General features: G+C 42.0%; 1 protein-coding gene across 3 annotated transcripts in view; it reads left to right on the top strand.

Moving 5' to 3' along the window:
• The window catches only part of cblb (Cbl proto-oncogene B, E3 ubiquitin protein ligase), a 53,565-nt gene that overhangs the window by 4,649 nt on the left and 26,334 nt on the right, over positions 1 to 22,582 (top strand). For all 3 annotated transcript variants that reach the window (XM_078286577.1, XM_071924852.2, XM_071924853.2), the window contains exons 4-5: positions 15,046 to 15,192; positions 20,479 to 20,635. In XM_078286577.1, the coding sequence (XP_078142703.1) occupies positions 15,046 to 15,192; positions 20,479 to 20,635 (304 nt within the window). The remainder of the gene's footprint in view (positions 1 to 15,045; positions 15,193 to 20,478; positions 20,636 to 22,582) is intronic.

Below are 22,582 nucleotides of genomic sequence, written 5' to 3'. Positions count from 1 at the left end.
CTCTCAGCCACTATCTGCCTCTCCACAATCCTCCAAAAGGGCTATGCTTTTGATGGCTTACTCTGTCATAGCATATCAAACAACATAATTAAAGAACAATTCCAGCGTGATTTGAGTTTTTGCTCATTTCCATCCCTTTAACATGACAGTTATTGTGACAGTTTTTACATGCGTGCGCCACAAATAAATATATTTTTAAATCAGTTTTGCCATACATCTCGGGTTCCTTCACTCCCATTCAATTCCAAATGACATAGAAAACAACTGGAGACTTATAATTCAGTCCATAAAGGTAATCCATCACTGTGAAGGAAAAGCAGCCAATCTTAACGCTAATATCAAGCTATAAACGTTTACATGAAAGAAGTTCCATTTACCATTTCATATTAATGTGACCATTCGGAAACACTGCGAGAGACCAGACGAGACAGGAAATATAAAATAAAATAATGCGATAAATATATAATGATAAAATAAAACTTTCAACCAATAGCTAACGTTCTCTGTTGTTACATTAGGACCTGCCTTCTGTCATCACAACCCATTGAAGCCAACAGACAAATCAAAGCAAGACGCTTCCGCCAGCTATAGTCCGTCAAATTAAACAGAAAATAAAGCTTGATTTTACACAATTACGGCTTCAAATTGGCACCTTCTTCTGTACTAGGAGTACCTTGCAATATTTAGACAGTGTTTATTTCGAAATAATTACTTAAGCAAATATCTCATAATGTGATAACAGCACTGGAAAACAATCTACAGTGACGTAAAACAGTAAGGGAATGCAGGAAATGAGGAATTGCCCCAGGAAACACCCAACAGCATTTGAACAAAACACATCGCTGCCTTAAAACGAGGGGGGAAAAAACCAAATAGTTTTTAGATATTTTTAATTGAATGTCAAAGTCTAGCAATGGTGATCAGATTTCCAGTACATTCTAATTTTGCAATTTTTGATTTTCCTAGTCACATGCTACCTCAGGATTCATTCCCAAAACTACTACTCATTTCCTTCCCTCCCTACTGAGTAACGCATTACAGCCCACTGCCTGTTACATACTGGTTTACAGCTTTAGGCAGGTTTGCTCAGTCATTACTAAAACTAGGTATACATGTTAGGGCCTCTACTTTTAACATACCAAAATTCATGCATGCATTAAGAGAGAGCTCATTGGTGTTGATGGGCATACAGGATGCTGCAGTCCTCCCAAAAGATGGATTAAATTGTCTTTGATGAGCTGTGAGAGAAACATTCAGTTGACAAAAGGAAAATGGCTTAAGGTATATCCCTGTCGAGCCCCCCTCCCGAAATGAAGTATAAAACAAGATGAGAGATCCCATTATTCAGCCAAAAATTGTTACAAAATCAATAATGTAATAACCAGTCAATGCTGCATTACATTAACACGTTATGACATTATTGGCAGAAATGATATGACATTACTGTTTCAGGATTTTATTTCATTATTGACTTGTGTTATTGACTTGATTACATTTAGTTTCATTACATTAGGGTGAGTTATTACATTATGGGCAGGTGTTATTGGATGCTACACGCATCCTCTGCTAAAGGAGACTGAAATGTTTTTAGCAGCTTCTCTCATCTCCTCCACTACTTTGACAGTAGGCGTTGCAGTTACAGATATTGTTGCTTTTCCTAACGAAGCCTATGGTGTGGCTGATGTTGGAGGCAGCAGGGTGGCCCAGTGGTTCAAAAAAAACGTCCTTCAACCAGACGACCCAGGTTCAAGCCCTTTTGTCAGCAAGCATCTGCCTTGCTGAAGTGTCCTTGAGCAAGACACTGAATCCCATCCAGCTTACTGGCTGCTGTTCTGTAGCTGAACCTGACCTCTGACCTTTAAAGTTCCACAATAATATAAGTATCTTTAGTATCTAACCCTAACCCTAACCCTTTTTTAAATTTTCCTCAACTTCTGTTCTTTTTTCACTGCTGGATTTCTCAGTTCCATTTTTTTTTCACAGTTAAGCTTTATAGGTTTTAATACTGTTTTTATACTGAAATAATCTCTGTTATCACAGTGTCTTTGCTTTATGCTTCCAATTTGCATACAGCATGTTTATATTTAAAAATCACACGTATTTTATTTGATACTTTGATATTAATCATACTTAGTGGGAATTATTAGCAGTGATCCTGTTGCTTATAGTGCTTGAAATTCATTTTAGTGAAATCACTCTTTAAATAGGTAGACATTCATATTCGTCCTGGAGGTTAATTCAAGTGTCATAGCTGCAACAAATGTGACATACAGTAAACAACACAACAGAACACTACAATAAAAGCTACAAATAATGTAATATGAATGCTGTATTCGCTCCCTCACAATTATGCAACCTACTGACATGTCAACAAATGACACAGTAATCACAATGAATGTCGTGTCTCTCCCCCACCCTCCATACAAATCAATCCTTTAATCTTATTCTCTAGGCAAGCAAAGCCCACGTAAAACACATTGCGCATCTAGCCAAACCAAATAAGGGCAGGCTAAAAAATTTGTCAGAAGTACGAGGTAAGTAGAAGGCTTGAATTTTGCCTTTTTTTAATGTAGACCTAGGCCAAAACCTTTCAGACATCAAAAGGAGCCTTCACTTTAAAAGTGAAGTGTCAAATGAACAGGCCCAGGCATGCACTTGTGCGCACGTACAGTTTCCAGTTTAAGACAGTTTCCCCCACAGACACTCCCACTCCCGTTACGTGTTGCTGTTTGTTCATTTTTTCATCCTTTCTTCATTTTTCATCATTTGCTCAAATACTGAATATTTTACCACTGTATTATTCCTTGTTAATGTGTAATCAGTCAAATGCAGGGGGACGCCAAAACAGGAAATCATAGCAGATGCAGGATTTGATCCGCATGGCATGAGTTGCAAGGTGCTTGATTTAACGGCTCTTTTGAGCCAAGGTGGACTCATAGTCAGGCATTTGGGGGATGAAAAGTCCCGCGTCGAAGTCAACATCAATACTCATCGATGCTTGGTCCAGGGAAGTCTTGTTCTCAAGGAAGTGGGAGAAAAGCTCTCCCCGCCTTTTCACCAGGGACTCTGTAAATGTAATAATACTGTATTACACAACACACAGTATCCTTTGACAAAGACGTACTAAAAGGAACAAATTCTGCCTTTGAAGAGCCAGCTGAGTGATCTCACATCTGGTATCACGTCTGCCTCCAGGGACACAGCTACCCATATGTGGCCTGCTGTGTCTTTGTGGCAGCCTGTCTAGCACAAGCCTGTCTTACACGCTTGATTAACTGCTGCGTGGTCACCCCCCCAATCCCTACCAGAGGCCCGCACCCCATATTAAGCCATCTGATGTCCACGCATCCCATCCCCCATCCCTGTACCCTATCTTCATTGTCCCAGTCCCCACATCTGACCACCTGATCCCCTCTCCTGCTGCATCTTTCTTGTCCACATGCTGGGCAAGAAATTGATGTGATAGGAATATTAATGAGGAAATTAAAGGATGGAAGAAAATAGGAAACAGATGTTCCTGTAAAAAGAGTTTGAGATTGCACAGGAACTTGCTGCTCCCTCTCCAAATGCCGGTCTGTCTTTGAGTTAATTGTCTTTGACCCTGGGGTTATATTTGCCACTTAAGACCAAAGAACAATTTGCCTTTGTAGCCTCCTTTGAATCGGAATGCTTGAGATTCCCTCATGCGATGTCTTCAAGAGGTTTTATTTAATTAGGCAAATCAGTTTCTTTGACTTTTTTTTTTTCGAGAGCCTTTTTTAATTAAGAGCCTTTATTTTCTAGAACAAACCTTTGGCACCGGAGCACCTTGGCAGTGACTTCGCTCTCACTCTCTGCACTAGCAAAGAGGGCTCAGCATAAGGCTGGTCCCTCACTCGAAGAAGAGTTTTTTGCTGAGCCTAGGAAAAACTCTTCACTTCCCTACTTCGGATCAAATGCAGTCTGTTCAATCTGTCATACACGTTGGCAGTATAATTCTTTACTTAGCCAGGTTTGTCTTTGTGAGATGAAAACTCTTCTCCGGGGAGAGAGCTGCAGCCACAGCATAAAATGACATTGACAAACATGAGAGCTGTGGCTTTCATAACTCACTGAGCTGCAAGGGATCAATTCGCTGCATGCGACGTCATTTGCCTAGACCGAGCTGTAAAACATACAGTTGCTCTTTAAATGAGCTCTCCTGAATAGGTCGGCACCAGAAGTCTCCATGACTTCACTGAAGGTTGGATTAGCATGCCTTTTTTTTTTTTCCAGAGTGGTCTCATGAAAAGAAACACTATTAGAATGAATCAGTTCGCTTCAAGTACACTGAATGTACAAAATATTACTGGCATCTTCCTGATATTGAGTTGCAGCCCCTTTTGCACAATCCACATCTCGGTTGTCTCAAAGAAGCTTAAAAATCCTCTAACTGCTTCTCTTCTTTCTGCTGCTCTTGCATCTCCTCCTTTGTGATTGGTATAGATTTAATGGGAAAATCAATAGGGGATTATGGCTTTTACCTGGATTCACCTCATCAGTGTACTTCGTGTTCACATTCAGTGTATATTGGTTAGTGTTTGGTAAATATATAATTGCAGACTGTTACTGAATTGCTCATTCTCCTGTTTGAAATCAAGCTTGTTGCTATGTGCCTGCTACTAGTTGAAACTAAGCAAAATGGTGCTGCACTGCCACAAACTGTATCTTTAGTGTAGATCCAGCTCTAAACGGTGCATATTTTGACTTTTTTTTTGTTTTCATTTTGTGATCGGATATTGTGTTTCATGCCTGTTACTGGCTGTGAAGATGATTATGAATCCTGTCGTGTATATATAACATATCCAATTCGGTGGACACTTTCATCCAAAGCACATTGCAGTATCATAAGTGTATACATTTTTAGCATGTGCAAACTGTCTCCTGCTCTTCCAATATGTAGCCACAGAGCACATCTGAAGTGATTTGCACAGTAGAGCGTTTTATAGCCGGCCTGACAAGCACAGCTTTAGCCGCTTCCTAAAGTGATTGTCTCTAAATCAGCTGGATTAAAAGTGCACTGCTTTTGCCAGGAAGCAGAGTGTTGCGGATAAAAGACAGTCTGACACCCCCTTCACCCAACCCCCCCCCACCCCACACACCCCACACCCAAATCTATCAACTCGCCTGGTGTGATTATGAATTACCCCTTGGTCACGGCACGGAGTCGTGTTTGAGGAGCCCACTTGGTATTTTCTGACTGTCCGTTGTGTTGCCAGCGTTTCCGATAGGTAACCTCTATGGCAGTATTTTGCTTTTAAAGGTGAAAGAATTAATGCATGAAGCATCTTTTGGATCTCCTCTTGTCTGTCAACTAATGAGCCCATTATTCATTTCCCTACAGTGGAATCAATTCACAGAGTAGCACCTTTGCACTGCAGGCTTGCTAGATGACCGGGCTATTGCTCCGTCCCCAAAGGAATTAAGTTGTATAGGAAAATGAGCTATATACAGAACCAGAGTGAATATTGTATTTCTTCTAACAAATAAGTAATTTGTGATTTGCTGACTCTGGGAAGGCCAAGGTCGGATACAGCCCAGTGCTTAGTCTAATTGCCAATTTATCATTTTTTAATTTAGAGGCAAATTATTTTCTTTTAAATCTTCCTGACGCGAAGTTGCTTCTGAGCTACTGCCGGCTTGACAGCAATGTGGAGGTACTGTACACCTCATCTCAATCATCATGTGGAATTACTCATCAGAAAACGTAGAAATCAATAGCCAAACGCGTTTGAGCCAAATGGAAGTCTGGAAGGTTTGCTGTACAGTTCAGGGAGAACCACATATTTTGATAGGAGCGAAGGGCTGATTTTAAAACTGCAAGTTGTAAAGCAAGATTGCTGTTCATGGCTTCAGCTATATCTGGTATAGGGTGAGACACCTGTGCAGCTGAGTAAGTTAGCGCCTTGCATTCCCAAAATGAATAGATGTTCCATGAAAACTGCAGAAGTCGTTACCTGCTCTATTGTGGGTGTCGGGTTTTCCTCTGTTGTGGTCTCTGGTTAGCAGCACTTACCGTAATTCTCTTTTTCAAGGTTGATTTCCTCTCTGGCTCTGCGCTACGTGCTGAAACCACACTGTGAAGTCAGACGTGCTGCACTTAATGCTGGCAGGAAGAGCTGACCAAAGCCTCCAGTTCATACAGGGAAAAAAAGAACTTTTTGTTCAGTTTCATTTTTGGTGTGGCGTGTCATCGCAAAGGAAAATCAGTCGCATCTCACTGTCTGTAACCGTGGTGGCATTCAAGTCATTTACCTCATGCTGCTAAATGATGATTAATTTTTCAGCGAGTTGAGGTTTGAGTGACGCCTTGTTGCATGGCAGACAACCTGTGGTGCAGCATATTCAGGCAGACCCCCCTGGCAGTTAATTCACACTGCCACATTATACTCTATGTTGCCTACAGTCAGTAACGCCTATACTATATCATTTGCTTCTTCTGTTCAGCCACGCTGTGAGGAAACGAGGTTGTACCTTTTTGCCACCGGGGCTGTACCTTTTTGTCAGAATGGTGCAGCCCCAGCGAGAAAAGGTACACATCTGCGCATTGTTTTCTCATTTTCAAATGGACAGAAGTGTTTTTGCTTTGCTTTTCATTTCTGTGATGGAAGTGCCAGACTCCGTTGTGCTTCATAATTTAAGTGTGTGGATGTAGCGGCATATTCTTTTATTCCTAATTGGTGCCGAGTCTCAGTATCAACAAAAGGAAGAGTTTTGCTGGACAGAGGACATTTGCGAATTTTTATCCCACTCAGTCGGCTCTTGGATAGATTTATATTCAAACCACTCATTCTACCACGAGTCAAGCGGCATCAGTTGAATTTGAGGATTGAAATGTTTCAGCTTTTAGAATGCCCCTCCACTTTCTGTACTTGCGTTGCTGGATTTCCAAAGTCACGCAAGGACAAAGTTATAATTCTATTTACCCTCTTCCGCTGACAGCTTTTTGGCCTGCTCTTAGACTCCCCAAATCCATTGGCCTTTCAAGTGTTAATGAAACCACCGTCTTCCAGATAAATGTTTATTTTTTTGATGGCCCGATTCCAGTTAACAATGCCGGCTGTAGGCGGGTGGATTTGGAAGCGATGCGGTTGAAATTACTGAGGATAAGTGAGGTAACACCACAGGAAGTGTCTCGACGTTATGCCAAGTTACTCAACATCTCAAACCAGGATAACGTTGCACTATCACTGATAGTGGAAAGCGAGTTTGTCTGCTGCTCTTCCGTGATGCATCGTTCTCATTCGCTTGTAGTTGTAATCCTGAAAGCATCACATAAACATGCTGACTCCCTAGCTTCTTTAAATGGATCTGATTCTAGTAGGCACACATTTCAATACTGTATAGACCCAATGTTCTGACTTTCCCTGATATAAAGAGGCAAAGGTGCAAATTTTTTTAACAAAGGGTGTACAATTTCATCAGTTCTGTAGCACGCGATCTCCTACTCGCCCTTACACGTCGGCATACTGTACGTCACAGCAACCAAGCATGCTTTGAAGTGGTGATGTCACACGTTCCCATGAAAAGCCCTAACGACCTGAGCCCAGCCGAGATGAGTAAGCTTCCAGAAAGTGGAGCCATCTGGGGAGGAAGTGGAGCACCAGAGAAGGAAGCCAAAGAGCTTCAGTCAGGAACCAGGAGGCTCAGAACACGTGGGGGTGGAGGGGGGGGGTGTATGAGTGTGTGTGTGCGTGTGTGTGTGGGCGTGCGTGGTGAGGGTCGTTGCTAGGCTTACTCACCGCTCTCTGACTAAGGTTTTCTCCCGATCTACTGACACACGGCCGATGGAATGGGCACGGAGGAGGATTCCCACCATGACTTGGGGGAACTTAAAACCGAATGTTCCCCCAAACCCACTCACACCGCTGACATGAACTGTCATGATCAAGCCAAGGATTAGAACCACAACCTGAATCCTGGCACACACACACACACACACACACACACACACACACACACACACACACACAGGCAGTAGGCTAACCCTCCTAAAAGAATTTAATTAGTCCTATTGTGGTCTAAATGCTTTTTCAGAGGCTTTTCCACCCTGGCAAGAATCAAATTCAGGGGGAATTTGATTTCTTTCTTGGCATGAAAATGTTCAAAATAAAAAATTACTGAATATCAGCTTTCGGCACCTTGAAAAATGTTGCTACGCAGTTTCAAAAAACCCCATATTGGTCTAAACCTAAAACACACACACTGCATCTGATGTGTTTAAAGTCCAGTGATACTCAGTGTAGTTGGGAGTTTAATTTCTAACACATTTTTATAGAACAGTTGCCAGTTGGTCGTTAGATTCTCTGTAATCAAAATAGGTTCTGCAACAGCGCTCAACCTTGAATCAAAGCAAATACTGTCTTCCTGTGTGAATAACATGATGAAAAATTCCCATGTGTGACCACGGGCATTAAAATATGTTTTAGTAGCACAAAAAGGCTACTATATTCAGTTTTAAGACCAAAACGACATGAGAATTTTATCGGAGCTAAGCCTCTCTGGGAGGGTTTTCTATCAGACTCTCTCAGCATTAGCCAGCATTTTCGACTACCACTGTCTGTTTCCAATGTCTCTGTTTCCCAGCAATCCACCCATCCATTATACAGTCAGTGTTCCTGAGAAAAGATGGATGGGGTAAGAATGACAATCGTGAACATGACCTCCTCTTCTGGTCATACGTTTTTCCCCCCCCATTCCCCATTGTCTCCGCCTTTCTTGCTTTTTATTACTGTTGATTGATGGCCTCAGCTGTTTTTTCTCTTTGTTTCAAATGAATAGCTTTTAAGAGCTATTTTCCCTTTTCTCCCTCTCTCTGTCTTAATGGACGATGTGCCGTAGCTCTTTTCCGCGGCAAATGATTCGCAATCGACTGAATAATTGATGCTAATAACAATCCATAGACACAATTAAATCAAGCGACTCCGTTGACTGAGTGCCGTCCTCCTCCCTTTTTTCATCCGCCATCCATCTCTGTCCACTTTGCCCCCCGGTGTGTTTTCCCCCCACCTTTCCCTTCCAGCATCTCTCTTCACCCTCTATTCTCCTCTTCCACCCCCTCCCAGCTGTTGCCCCCTCACACACACACACACCTCCCACACTCCGTCCACCCCATCCCTCCATCATAGGCGGTGGGTTATTGAGTGTGGTGGCAGTAGCAGCTTGTAGGCGATCTGATAGGTATCTCATCTGCACGATAGTCCCAACGTGAAGCCATTACTATCCCCCATGGCCACTCTGCTCTCGCCCTATCTTTGCCGTCAGCTGCACAAACACACACACACCCACACACACATACAAACACAAGCACCACATGCAGGCTCCAGCCCCTCCAGCGCAAAGCATCCAGTTATACCTACGGTTTCTAAGCTCCTTATAGCCTCCAGTTTGCATTCTCTGCTCCCGGCCTCCTGGATCAAAGCATGTAGCTTTATGCCGAAGGTCCAGACCCCCCCCTGGCATAGAGTCACACTTAAGCCCCACCTCCCATCCTCCAGCCTTAACCTCTAACCTCCAGGCCTGAGGATCACAGCTATCTCCAGTCCCAGCTAACCCCCAAATCTCAGGCAGGTGTATGGTGTTGATTCACCGCCCTCCCCTCCCCCTCTTTAGGCCCAGTGTCCAAATTGACACACATTGTCCCAAGGACCCCCATATAGGAGAATTTTTGTTGTTGTTGATTTAGTATTGAATTGTATAAGATATGAGATAAGTTATTTGTATGAGATAATGGTGGTGAGAGTAAAACCTCTGATTCCAGTAGTCATTCTTATGCATTCTCTAATTTTGGCGAAATAAATTGCAGCGAAATTGAACTATTACTCATTTTGCTGGGGACCACCTGGAACACCCCCGCCTCAATGACCCCCCAAGGGCCCCAGACCCCAGTTTGAGTACCGCCGCTCTAGTCTGCATGTGGCTTTTGACGCTGTGGTGCAAATCATTAACGATCTTCTGTTTCATTTCACGGTGTATTACTGTTAATTAACCGTCTTGAAACCCTTGCCACATTACATAAGGCTGATTTTTTTTTTTTTTTTTAAGCAGTCTTTTTTGGGAGTTTTGGAGGCAAATGCATGGTGTCAAAGAGCAACAACAGTGACTGAGGACAGTGATGTCTTTCAGGTGACAGGAAGCCAGGAGGAGTATACATACAGTAGGCAGTTGAGCTGCACCAGTGCAGGTGTCACCACAACAACGGTGTGACACCATGTAGGCCAGTGTCACTCGCTGCAAGTTGTGTCTTTGTTGTAACAGCATTAGACTGTTTTTTCTAATTAATTTCATTTTTATTTATCTATTGAAGGCTGAAACTTGACTTTTGTAATGTCTTAAAGCTGGAAACCTAATTTAGCTCCATGTGGTGTTTGGATGTGTTGAAGTCATTTGTGGCTGTCACTGGATTCAATGACAGCTACACATTGATGAGGTCATAACAGAGCCATCGAGGGACATCTATTGCTTTGAAAACAGCTAGCCAATAGTGAGCCGAACAGTTTGTGCCCACCCTCCTCTACAGTACATTATCCCTAATGAATGTGCTGGCTTTCCTGGGGCGCTGTCACACTAGGCATATTACACAACCAGTCTAACGGCGTAGGGCATGGGAAGGACGAAGGACAGACGAGGAAGACTAGCCTACCAAACCGCATACGATGTTTTTGAGGAGGCCCTGAACTCACAAACTTGCCACTTGTCTCGCTCGGCGTCCGATAACATGGCGGCAAATTGATCCGTCTCCCTGTCATGCGTCTCGCAGCGCGTCGAGCGAAGGAAAGCGCTCAAAACATCCCGAATACATCCCGCTTTTGTTTTTGTTTTGCGGGCGTCCCGAAAAAGCCGAGCGCTCTTCCACGACGAGGCTTGAAATTGAGTTCACATCGCAGCCATTATGTAAGCATCTGCACCCGCTCCCCCTGCATCCCAATGGAGAGTTTTAGGCTGGCCCTCGGTTGATTAAAGGCCTAATGGTGACTGGAAGAGCATGAAATTACTGAGACGGGCTGCGCTTTGTGAGTGCAGGCACACACACACACAGACAGACTGGAGTGCCTGCTACCACCAAGGCACAGAACAGTCATTCTCTTTTACCCCACTCGAAAGATACAATCTACACAAACACACTCTACGTCAGTGATTTGAATCAAACCACTGTCAGCTATGTGTTGCACACCACATGCAAAAGCTGTGCTGGTATGATCAAGGACATGAAGAATGCAGCATCTGCTATGTCATAAATTATCCTTTGACTGTGGTCAGCTGTCAGTAGAAGCACACATTGTAATCTTACAGAAATCATACCTGCTTCACTGTGTAACTGTAAATATATAAAACTGAGAACTATCCATTATTGTCATTCAAGACCTTCAGCATGACTCAGCAGTCCCCCATGTAAAGACCCAGGTTTGTCTTGTAGAATTAGTGCATTCTGATGTACCCCATGTTGCACATTTTGCTGAATAAACTCCAATATTGACCCGCTGTCTGCCTCCGCCGCTCCGCCGCGTCTGAACTCTGCTGTTCCCGAGTCAGAATTGATTGTCGTCTGAGACTTTGAGTCTGACTGAGCTCCGAAACCCTTGAACTCCGGTTTTACAATCCTTGATCCGGTTTCAGAAGTGGGGTTGTCAGCGGTAACTGTCTTAAAGGAAAATTCCACCCTTGGTATATTCTTACACGGTTATGTATCAATCGATCTGTGATGTTCAATGCATTCCCGGAGTGTTGTAATTTCACTTTTGTTGCACCCACTTTCCGAACCTCAGCCTACCTCATCTACTTCTACTTCCAGTAATCACAAATATATGCATAAATGTGATTTTACTTGTTTGAGGCTACTGTCAGTGGAGAAATTGGTCTCTCTGCCTCTTCTTCTTTTTACTTTGACTATTGAATCATCAGTGCAGCATTTTTGCCTGTAACTTGGTTACTAAACTTAGACGAAGTTGTGACAAGGTATGATTAGACTACGGTTTGATCTAACACTTAACCTGCGATTACTTTCTGTTTTAATGTCTGCCTTCTGTGCATGTTCTGTGGGACACTGCAATATCTTACAATTGGGCTCCCTATGTGAAACACAGGGAGTCACAGCAATCCCACTGAAACTTTGGACTTCTCCCAGAACGCATTGATAATTAACTATCATTTTAATAAATTATCACAGTGGAAATGTTCTCAATCCAGAAGGACAAGAGCTCAGCTACAGTGATTGTGGTTGTCAGGGACATTTTACATGATTGCACTGCATCAATTGGCACTTCAGTATTAAAAAAAACAAAACAAAACAACATCAAACAACTGTCACACACTCAGACACACAGGCTTAGAGATTATACATCAGCCATCATCAGTTGCAAATTTTTCATGCGCTAAAATCAGTTGGCAATGAGTTTTGCCTGCTAGCTGTCATGGTGTTGAAATAGTTGAATTTAAAGCAAGCGTTCCCAGGGAGATGAAGCTACAGCAGCACTTTGTTAAAGGCCCAACCATCACATACAATATGGTTAACACTGTTGAAACAGTTTCTGCACTACTGACTGTATAGTGATTATTAGATTGAAGATATTTATTTTAACTTAATTTTTGTTACAGGAAGTGACAGTATGTGAATTTTCCCATTTACAAATCAAACTCTTCAAGAACACGTGTGAATATACCCCAATTTAAGATGGTCAAATAAATTCTAGATTGCATCCTGTAACCTTTTCTGAGCTAAGTTTTTGTCTTAAATGCTGATTTTTGGACAAATAGACATACAACTTTTCAGCTCTGTACCACTGCATGGAACTCGATATGTGTGTATTCAACTGTTGTGGTCCGCTGCAGCTGGCTCATCACTTAGTGTGCCTGAAAAATCCAATATTTCTGCAACAAGGCCTTATGAGTAGATCCCAGTCAAATACAACTGTATCAGTGTTATCAACATTATTATGATCTTAGTCCGTTTATTTGGATTTGGATGGAGTGTCTATATGAGCAAATGAACTTGCCTGTTCATGTTCGTCATAAGATTTATGACCTTCTCTGGCCTTCTCGAATCTGATGTGTAATGTAATATTTGTGTGAAAAACGCTCTCCCTGTGTTGAAACGGTGTGATTATTAGCTTGATTCATCAGTGCTGAGTGTGCTGCAATAAGTGTGGAAAATTTGAAAATGAGTTGTATGGAAAGAAGCTTTTTAAAGCTGCCTTATGGTTTGCTGCGCTCAAACCACAATGCAACCTGCAAATCAAGTTTAACTTTGCTGCTCCCTACAGTGGTGAATATAGAGTAACTGGACATACTAATATTTTGGGAGAAATTATATTGAAAAAAGTGACATCTTGTGCACCCGTGATGCCCCAAACAAACCCGGATGTACATATAATTAAAAAAATACAGCTGCATAAAAGTTCTGTGCATGCTGGTGAATCACCAAGGTGTGATAAACAAGCTTAGCCTGTTTTGTGCGGGTTTGAAAGAAGAATTAAAAGTTGGGATGATGTGCTCAGGGTACAAAACACGCACACACACACACACACACACACACACACACACGTACACTGCCCTCACAAAGCTTGTTATCAGCACCCCACAGCCTGCGCGCTCTCTTTGTCCCCCACACACACACCTTGGGCAAAGTCACCCCGTCGAGTGTGTGCATGTGTGTTTCCCCGGAGTGTTTACCAGCCCACGGTCTAATCTCACAGGGAGCCGGAGACAAATCCCCGTCCCAGAGGAGAGGGATAGCAGAAACACCGACACTTCACTGAGAAAAAAAAACATCCCGGCATGTCCTTCCCCAGTTCCTTCAAGATTTAAGAATTTTTGCTAAATTATACGATGACAATATAGCTGGGCTGTAAGCTAAAAACTCTGCTGTCCGTATCTCAGCCATTTCACAAGTCGATTCCTAATACCTCATCAAAGTCCGACTTTCTAAAATTAAACTTTTCTATTCTCTAACTCTATTAAACTATTATTTCACAATATCTCTTTATATAGCAGTGTTTAAGTTTCTGTTTTGTTCATACAGATTAAATGCAACTTTATAATTGTATAGGGGATAAATAGCCTATGACTAAATAAGTGCTACAAATTCAAACTTTCAGTGATTGAATTTGAGAAAACTTTTGACTCAGCGAAACATTGAACAGCATTAATATCTAATATACTGTACTATTGCTGGGTTAATGTGAATCTTCATGCTTACTTATTAGCTGTATTTCCTTTTGAGATGATCCCGCTCTCGCAACATGTTATTAGCAGTCATTTAAAAAAAATCTATGAAAAAATGATCTCGGTTTTAACTTGATATTGACATTATCTAACTTTCTGGCTTAGTCTAGAAAGTTAACAAGGTGTAAATAATGTTCAGTAATGATATTGAGAGATGGTTTGAAACAAACTGCTTAGAGTTGAACACATACTGTTTGAAGTGGCAGTAGATTTAAAAAAAAAAAAAAAAAAACTGTTTCTGGAAATGTTCTGTGCAGAGCTGGAAATTGGCTTTGGATTTGAATTCAACACTTAATTATCTCTGAATTCGATAAGTGTGAACATCCTCACATTCTGTTGGTGTTAATACACATTTTTAAAGACGTAACCCTACAGTGATCATATTTCATGTTAAATTCCTTTATTATCATGTGACACATATGATATATCATGTGTGATATATCACTGGCAGCCCACTACTGGCTTTTTTACATAGTGTTTTTTTTATATTTAACACTTTTGCTCTTTAAGATTTGTTTTCTGACCTTTTGATGAAAGAAGCAACTGTAAGTTAGGCTATTTGTAGGCTATACACATTCTGTTTAGATTTATTTTTGTAAATACTGGAGTAATTCAGTCCTGTATTTTGGGTTAACAAAGTGCCAAAAAGCTTATTTTCCATGTAGAGTAAGAGTCAAACTAAAGCCATGTCCAGAATATAAATTCCAAATAATAAATTCCATATTGTCTCTGTGAAGCATTTGAAGCAACAGCGGCGTACCAACTGTTTGCTCACTTCTCTTTTCCCTCCTCTGTGTGTGTCCGCAGGAGGAACCTGACCAAGCTGTCTCTGATCTTCAGCCACATGCTGGCCGAAATCAAAGCCATCTTCCCCGGAGGACAGTTCCAGGGAGACACCTTCAGGATCACCAAAGCTGACGCCGCCGACTTCTGGAGGAGATTCTTTGGAGAAAAGTACGGTTCAGACAGAGTGTCAAATAGACGCTCGCGTTTCTGGCGGATCGTGATTTCATTCTCTGTAAACGCGAGGCTGGCGTCGGGATCTTTTGATGTCAGGGTGTGCGGATGTTTCGGGGTTTTTTGTATCTCTAGGATACTATCAATCTCCGACGGTTCACATGTGCTCACGCTGTTTCTCAATATAATGACCTGAGGGAGAGAAGCTCGGATGTTGGTGCGGCTCCAAGTCAGTGTGACAGACTGTCACGCTGAGCACTACTTACACACACACCCACACACCCACACACACACACACACACAGGCCACACCCAGCTGAGAGCAGATGCTGGGCTTGGCCTTTCTTTGTCTCACCAACATGCACAGCTGAGACAAGGTCGTGACATCAGTCTGGTTGTGTGTGCACATGTGCCTACATGCCTGCGCTAGCTATATTGTCTATATGTGTGTATCAGAGTGTATTGAGTCTTTTGGCTCGTACAACAATAGAACCCCTTCCGATGTTACAAACCCATGTGGGTCCTAGAAGAATATTTAAAAATTGGTTTTATTAAAAGAACCTTTTTAAAGCTGCACTAGGCAACTTTGCACTTTGGCGGCCCCAAGTGGCAGGGAGACAAAAGGGCTTGAATTTTTGCAAGTTTGAAGGACTTCATTACCCAGAAATCGTGTAACATGATGTCAGTACTCTGCACACTCCTCAGACCCAAATGTGAATGTGCAAGTTCTCAATTAGGGGGGATGTTACGCTCTTCTCTGTTGCAACTCTATACAAATCTTGCCTAATACAGCTTTAAGCCGTGCCCAAGGCTCTTTATTCAGATTTGTCTGTTTTTATTTTCTATGTAGACTGTATAGTGGACACTAACTGGTGTGAGTTTAGGCAGCCTAGCATGTTTGGACTGCATCACCAGCAAACCGTGATAGGTTATACACTCTGTTGCATTTTACTCTCAAAGTCAAAACACTGAAGAACCACTTTGTTCTGTATGGAACCCCTAGATGCTGTAAGGAGCCACTAATCGTTCTTTAAATAGAAGTAAAGAGCCATTTAAAGGTTTGAGTGGCTCTGTAAAACAGTATTTAGCCCACCGAGAACCTCTAAAGAACCATATTTTTTATAGTGTGTAAGAGAGCGGCCTGAGCCGATTTTGTGAAGGAGAAGTCCCATATTAATTTGCTGAGTCCCCGAAGTAGGGAAACACTTTCCACATTGTCTAAATGGATTTGAGATAATAGGATACACAGAAAACATTTTAAACTTAGATAACTGATAAATGATTCACTTTTCTTTGAACTTGTGTGTCTCTGTTATCTAAAAGAAACCAAATAAGGCCAATAAGCCCAAATGCAATGAATGAAATGTGCAAAAACAACAGTGAGAGCTTTCCAGTAACTTAAATACAATAATGTATGTCATGTAGTTTCAAGTAGAGGTGTAGGGAAAGTAGCCCAGCTGTGATGAACACTGGCTATGCTTACATGCACATTAATATTCCCTTAATATTAGGATACTCAAGTATTCTGTTTATGAACTGGTGCATGTAAATGCCGTATCCTGTTTACAATAACTTGGATAAACTCTTATCCTGGCTATGAAAAAGCTGGATAAGGTAGCTGGGATATTCCTGTATTATCTAGGATACTGACGCAGGTAAACATGTTATCCTGTTTACTGTTGGTTTTCATGGTCTGCGCAAGCTCACATTATTTTGTCATGGAGAATGTTGGCACCAAACATGGCAGCAAGCGCTGGTAACTCCAGGTTCCTCTCACTTCTGGGGCGAAGATAAAACTGAATTGTGTCTATCATGAAAGATCAGAGACGGTCGCTTTCCTTCTTTAGCAGCTTCTTTCTTTTTCCTTGGATTTTCTGTTGATAAAGTTTGAGTTTCTGTAAGTGTTGGCCTTTTCTCTGTTCAGTCATGGTGGCTGTCGCTGCTCATGCTAACTCTACCAAGTTCTTCTGTTTTCTTCCAAACAAATCTCTGTTGCTGCTGCTAGAAATGTAAAACGCATCACTTCCTGTGCGCCAGATTTGAAAAGAAATGAAAGCCCAGTCATTTTTCCAGGGAAAGCCATACCAGACGGCGGTTGTTTAGAACAGCAAATGTAAAAGCTTTCATGAAGTCAGGTCGCAGTGGAAAGTTCTGAAAAGATCATATGACACAGCCGAGAGTCACAGTCGCACAATTGGTTGCATGCATCTTTCTGTTTAGTTGTAACTAGATTACGTTGCTAGACAAATCATTGGCGGGAGAACACATAGGCAGAGATTCAAGAACAAGGCTTCAAACAAAGTGATCTCCAAGAGAAGACTTGATATTCTGGATTTGTAGCTAGATTTACTGCACAAAACCATGTTGCATAAAAACAGCACTGACATGAGAGGATGGCACAATTACACATTAAGACTTTTAAAACATGAAATAGAAAGTATTACATCAAAATGGATGAAATTCAAGTGCCAGGGAGTTGTGGACATCTTTCGGCACTACTGCTGAAAAATCATGAACAAATTGTGGGAAGCAGTGGCGCAAAATTAGGCCGCTTGGTTGAATGAAATTTCAAAACAGAGCTCCCTAGAGGATACTAAGTGCAAATGATTTTGACTCCAGTTGTCATGCTTAGAGACCGATGTGACGAGAGAGTAGACATAGTTTTTTAGAATTCTGTTCTGGGTTGGACAATGGTAGGGGAAAGCCTGGATATTGGAGAGCGGGTTATTAAAAGTGCATATATAGAGCCCATCTTGAACAAGGCCTCAACTTGGGTACGAGCCAGTATCCAGAATACTGTGTGCATGTAAACGTGGCCACTGGTTCTGCACTGGTACAGAGTTGCACCAGAGCGAATTAAAGCAAACGCTCCAACCTCAGACACTCCGACCTCAGGCGGCGCGCTCCTCGCTCCGGGTTTAAGTGCCGCTCCTTCCCTCTGCTCGCGCTCCACTTTGTTCACAACCACTCCAAAGACTAATCTATTATAGATTGATACAAACCTCAGCTTCCCGCGGTCGGGGGGTGGGGGGCGGGAGGAGGATGTGTGCATGTCATCAATCCTGAGAGAGGACTGTCGAGAGAGACCCGCACCCTCGTGAACTCGCCGGTGTCGCATGTTAGATCTCCATAAAACACTTTCTCTCCCCGTAAGTGAAAGCCCAGTCAAGGTCATATTGAATCGTTCAATCACAATTGTCCCAGATTTGGCGCAGTCCGCTTCGGAAAATGAGCTGTTACATGATCTCTTTTCAAATCAATGAACTCTATGTTTGTGTTAAATATCATGATGTGGCATATTGTGCTCTTCAGAATGGTGTTACACATAAACTCAGCTACAGCATCTCTTGATTTGCTGTGTTTAAAGTACTATTTGGATTATTTGTGTCTGTGATATGCCAAACACAGCGCCATAATAACTGTGATTCTGCGTGTGGCTTCCAGTAAGGTGGTGGCCAGATACAGTGGGCATGTGAGGCTAATGTATATAGGCAAGTGCATATTAAAGTTGTGGTCAGCCATGCGTTGGACCAGAGAGTGATGTTCCCGTCAGCAGTGGGTTGTTTTTTTGTTGTTTTTTTACAGCCTTGATTAGTATCACCCAATGAGATGAAGCAACAAAATAAAGGGATTCTGCTCAACTCATGCAGTCATGAGGCATTAAAGTGTGTTTCCGCTCTTTCTTTCTCGCCTCTCTCTCCGGCCTCGTTCTCTCCGCCTGCCATCCTCGCTCGTTTTCCCTTCCCCTGAAACTCACCCTGTGCTTGTAGTAAGCCACGTGACGATGTGCTGTCACAGTGCTCCAGTTGGTAGCTCGGGATCTGGCGTGACCTCGCCAGCTTGTGTTGACTTCTTGTTTTCACAGTTTGATTCTCCCGTACTGCTATCATCGCGCCAGAGTAAAGAATTAACTACTTACACAAGTTATTCTTTTTTTTCCATTTCTCAGTCTGGTACATACAGTTCATACAGTACTTTGTTTTTCCCAGAGATAACTCGAACGCTCATGGTGTGTTGCGAGGGAAAACATAACAACATTGATATTATAATCAATTTGAAGAATATTGAGGCAGCCAAATGAAGTGGTTGGTAGCTTTCAGGAGGGCTGGTTCTGTATTAATAGTGATTGGGAATGGGAATATCCTTACAAAACTGCACACTCCAGTGATCATGGTTGTTGGGACAAGCAGGAAATGTGCAGTGACAGCTGTCTCTCTTGACCCTCTGAAAATGTCCTCATAACGGAGCTGCCACTCCTCATTTTGTTGCTCATTGCAGAGTTTCGGTGTTGCGCCAACATTGCAAATTTTCTACTTTTGCTGCAGAGCGACATTTGTCACCATGGCAGTGCAATAAACACAGCTATGTGGCCCATACCAGCGTTGTTAAGCATCGTCAACAAAATCTATTTTTAGTATTTCATTTATTTTATTGACGATATATGCAAGCCTACCTTATTTACAAAGAGTTCTCATGGTTCAAAGTGCTGTAATTTAAAAAACGACAATGTGTGTCTCTTCCACTGACAGGTAGTGTGAGACCTTTCAATCTGGGTGCAGTGAATTAAAATATCTTTGGTATAAGAGCATTTTATCCTCCTTCAGAGTTGCCTCCACCATGATGTGAAGCAACCTCTCAAAAAAAATCCTCAGTAGGAAAAAAATGAAATAACCCTGACCAAGAAGGCTTAGCAGTTGGTGGGCACAAGATGTTGCAGTCCTCTGACTATCTTGTTTCTTGCCTATGTTGCCGTCTTAAAGAAAAGTGTGTGTTTTGCTCATTCCAATAAGGCTTCATGTGTTGGTGCCATAACACAATCCCTATGCACTTGCCTTTTTCTGATGTCCCACATTCCTGCCTAGCCTTATTTTGGTGACAGCAATAATGTATTTCAGTTTAGCAGTGTTGTTACAATAAAAGCTTTGAAGTATGTGAGGAAGTGACATAATGTTAGCCTGACTTGTCATGTTTGACAACATGAGCAAAGTGTAATGGGTTCTGAAACTGCAATCATGCTGATCATACTCTTCGCATAAATTAAGTAACATGACCTTTGAAAGAATCAGATATAACCAAAAGTTCAGTTTCAGTCAGTTTCCCATGTTGCTATCAAATCAACAGGCAAATTGGGTGAGACACTTTACTCCTCTCGTTGCATGCTGTCAAACTTCATCATCACGGTTTACAGCCCTTGAGAAAATCATTTTCTGCAGGATTTAGTGAGCAGTATCTAATCAAAAAAAGCATGTAAAAGTCTTACGATAGATTTTTTTCTCTCCTGCAGGACAATAGTGCCGTGGAAAGTCTTCCGACAGTGCCTTCACGAAGTGCATCTCATCAGCTCGGGCCTGGAGGCCATGGCCCTCAAGTCCACCATTGACCTCACCTGCAACGACTACATTTCTGTTTTCGAGTTTGACATCTTCACGCGGCTCTTCCAGGTTGGTCAATAGCGCTCAGCAATCAAAATCAAACCAAGTTGGAGCTGCCACACCAAGTGCTTTTGACATACGTATATAGGTTTCGATAGGTTTTAAAACATGCATACGATGTTTCCAGCTCATTTATGTTGAATTCTTCTTCAGAGAAAAGTCATTTTATCAGGATCCATTCCACTGTGGATTGTATTTTTCAGTCTCCTGCAAGCCAGACATACTGTATACTGTTAAAGTTCCTGTCAGAAATGTCATCCCCCAACATAAAAAATAATTGCCATGACATTGTAATTGTAATATGTCAAGAAAACAGCAAAACATGTACAGTAGCTCATCATAATGACCTTTGCTGAGAACTCAAAGGGCACACCATCAAACGTTTTCAGAACAGGAGGATGCTTTCAAGTTACGGTGTTATTCATTATAATGCTTTAACTGCTTTAACATGCTTTAACTCAATCAGAGCAACAAATGTAGGGCCATTGAAGATTTATCATAACATGCTTTTAAATGGGTGTAGGACATAGAACTAGTTTGTCATAAACAAAAGATACATATGAAATTTTGTTTGGCAAATTTGCCATTTGAAATAAGTGCCAAAGAGGCAGTTTTAAGGAGAGAGGTAGTGTCAGAAGTAGCAGTCAATCTAAATTTCATGACACAGTATCTCTTAGTATCTATCAGATGCTTGCATAAAAGAAAAGATACTGAGCCCGCTCTTCTCCTTATTTGGCCTGAGATGGTTCTTGGCCATATCGTCCTTGTTTGGTTTATGCAGCAGAAGTCCTGTTTGAATGTATGCAGACTGACTCACTCCGGAGGTCTTCTTTCGTTTCTCCCCTGCCTGTGCTCACCAGTGACGTCACACCGACTTGCACAATGACTGGAATAGTGTGTCATAGCGAGACGCACACGATGAAAACGTTACTTGTGGGTTTGATAAGTTAACAACACAGGAGCAATCAAGTGCGTAGAGAGGAGTTTTTTTAATGTTCAAGTTTTTTTGTTCTATTTTTGCGCTCGTTTGAGGTTGTTGGGTGTGTGTGGCTCCAGCTCTCTCCTGTTGACAGATTACTGGCCCATGTGGCTTCAAGATGGTGTGTGGGCGGAGAGGCCTTACAGCGATGTTTTACTTTGGCAGAACTTTTGCACTAAGCATGCTCACTTCCAAAATGAAAAATGTGACTGTGAACACAAAAAAATAATTTGGTGAGGATCAGTGTATTTTTCAGACTCGGTTCTCAAAACATATATATAAGTGAATAGAAATTCTGAAAAAAAACAAACCTCAATTTTGATTTTCAGAGCAGCTATTTTCACTGTTGACTATTCAAGAATGTTAAAAAGTGCAAATATTCTACCAAAGCGAAATATTGCTCAAACGATCCTCGCCGATAGGAGTTGCCATGGATCGACTGATTCCTAGGAAGTCATTCCCGGAGCAGTCTAGCCTGTGTGTCGGTCAAGACGGCCCCCTGTGGTCAACCTCATGCCCCTGGCTTGGCTGATTCACTGGTTGGGAATCCTGGTGGGAGGCGGGCTGGGGGGATCAGAGGGCCCACATGAAGGTGAACACGACTGGGTGAACAAAGGAGGAAGTGTGCCAAACCCAGTGACGAAGCATGGTGGAGGTATTATTCTCTTAGGGCAAAATCTTGTAGGGTGCGTTCATTCTTTTTGCAGAGGCTCAAATTCTCTCAGCTCTAGTTTACTGTGCTAATATACAAGTCAAGAAGTCAGAAGAAGACATAAATCACTTTTCATTCAACCCTATGGTTTGCTTTAACCCCGAGTTTAAGAATTGTTATGAGTCTGACTTGGATTTGTGCATGTAGATATAGAGTCTGACGTAGGAAATCTGACCAGCGTTATTCCCATAAAAAATAATAATATAAAATAATAAAACCCATTTAACAGATATGTCTGATCTGACCTTGAAGGAAACAAATAAGA

The sequence above is a fragment of the Centroberyx gerrardi genome, chromosome 11 (genome assembly GCF_048128805.1).
Source record: "Centroberyx gerrardi isolate f3 chromosome 11, fCenGer3.hap1.cur.20231027, whole genome shotgun sequence".
NCBI classification, from domain to species: domain Eukaryota; kingdom Metazoa; phylum Chordata; class Actinopteri; order Beryciformes; family Berycidae; genus Centroberyx; species Centroberyx gerrardi.
This window is presented reverse-complemented; position numbering and strand designations above follow the sequence as displayed.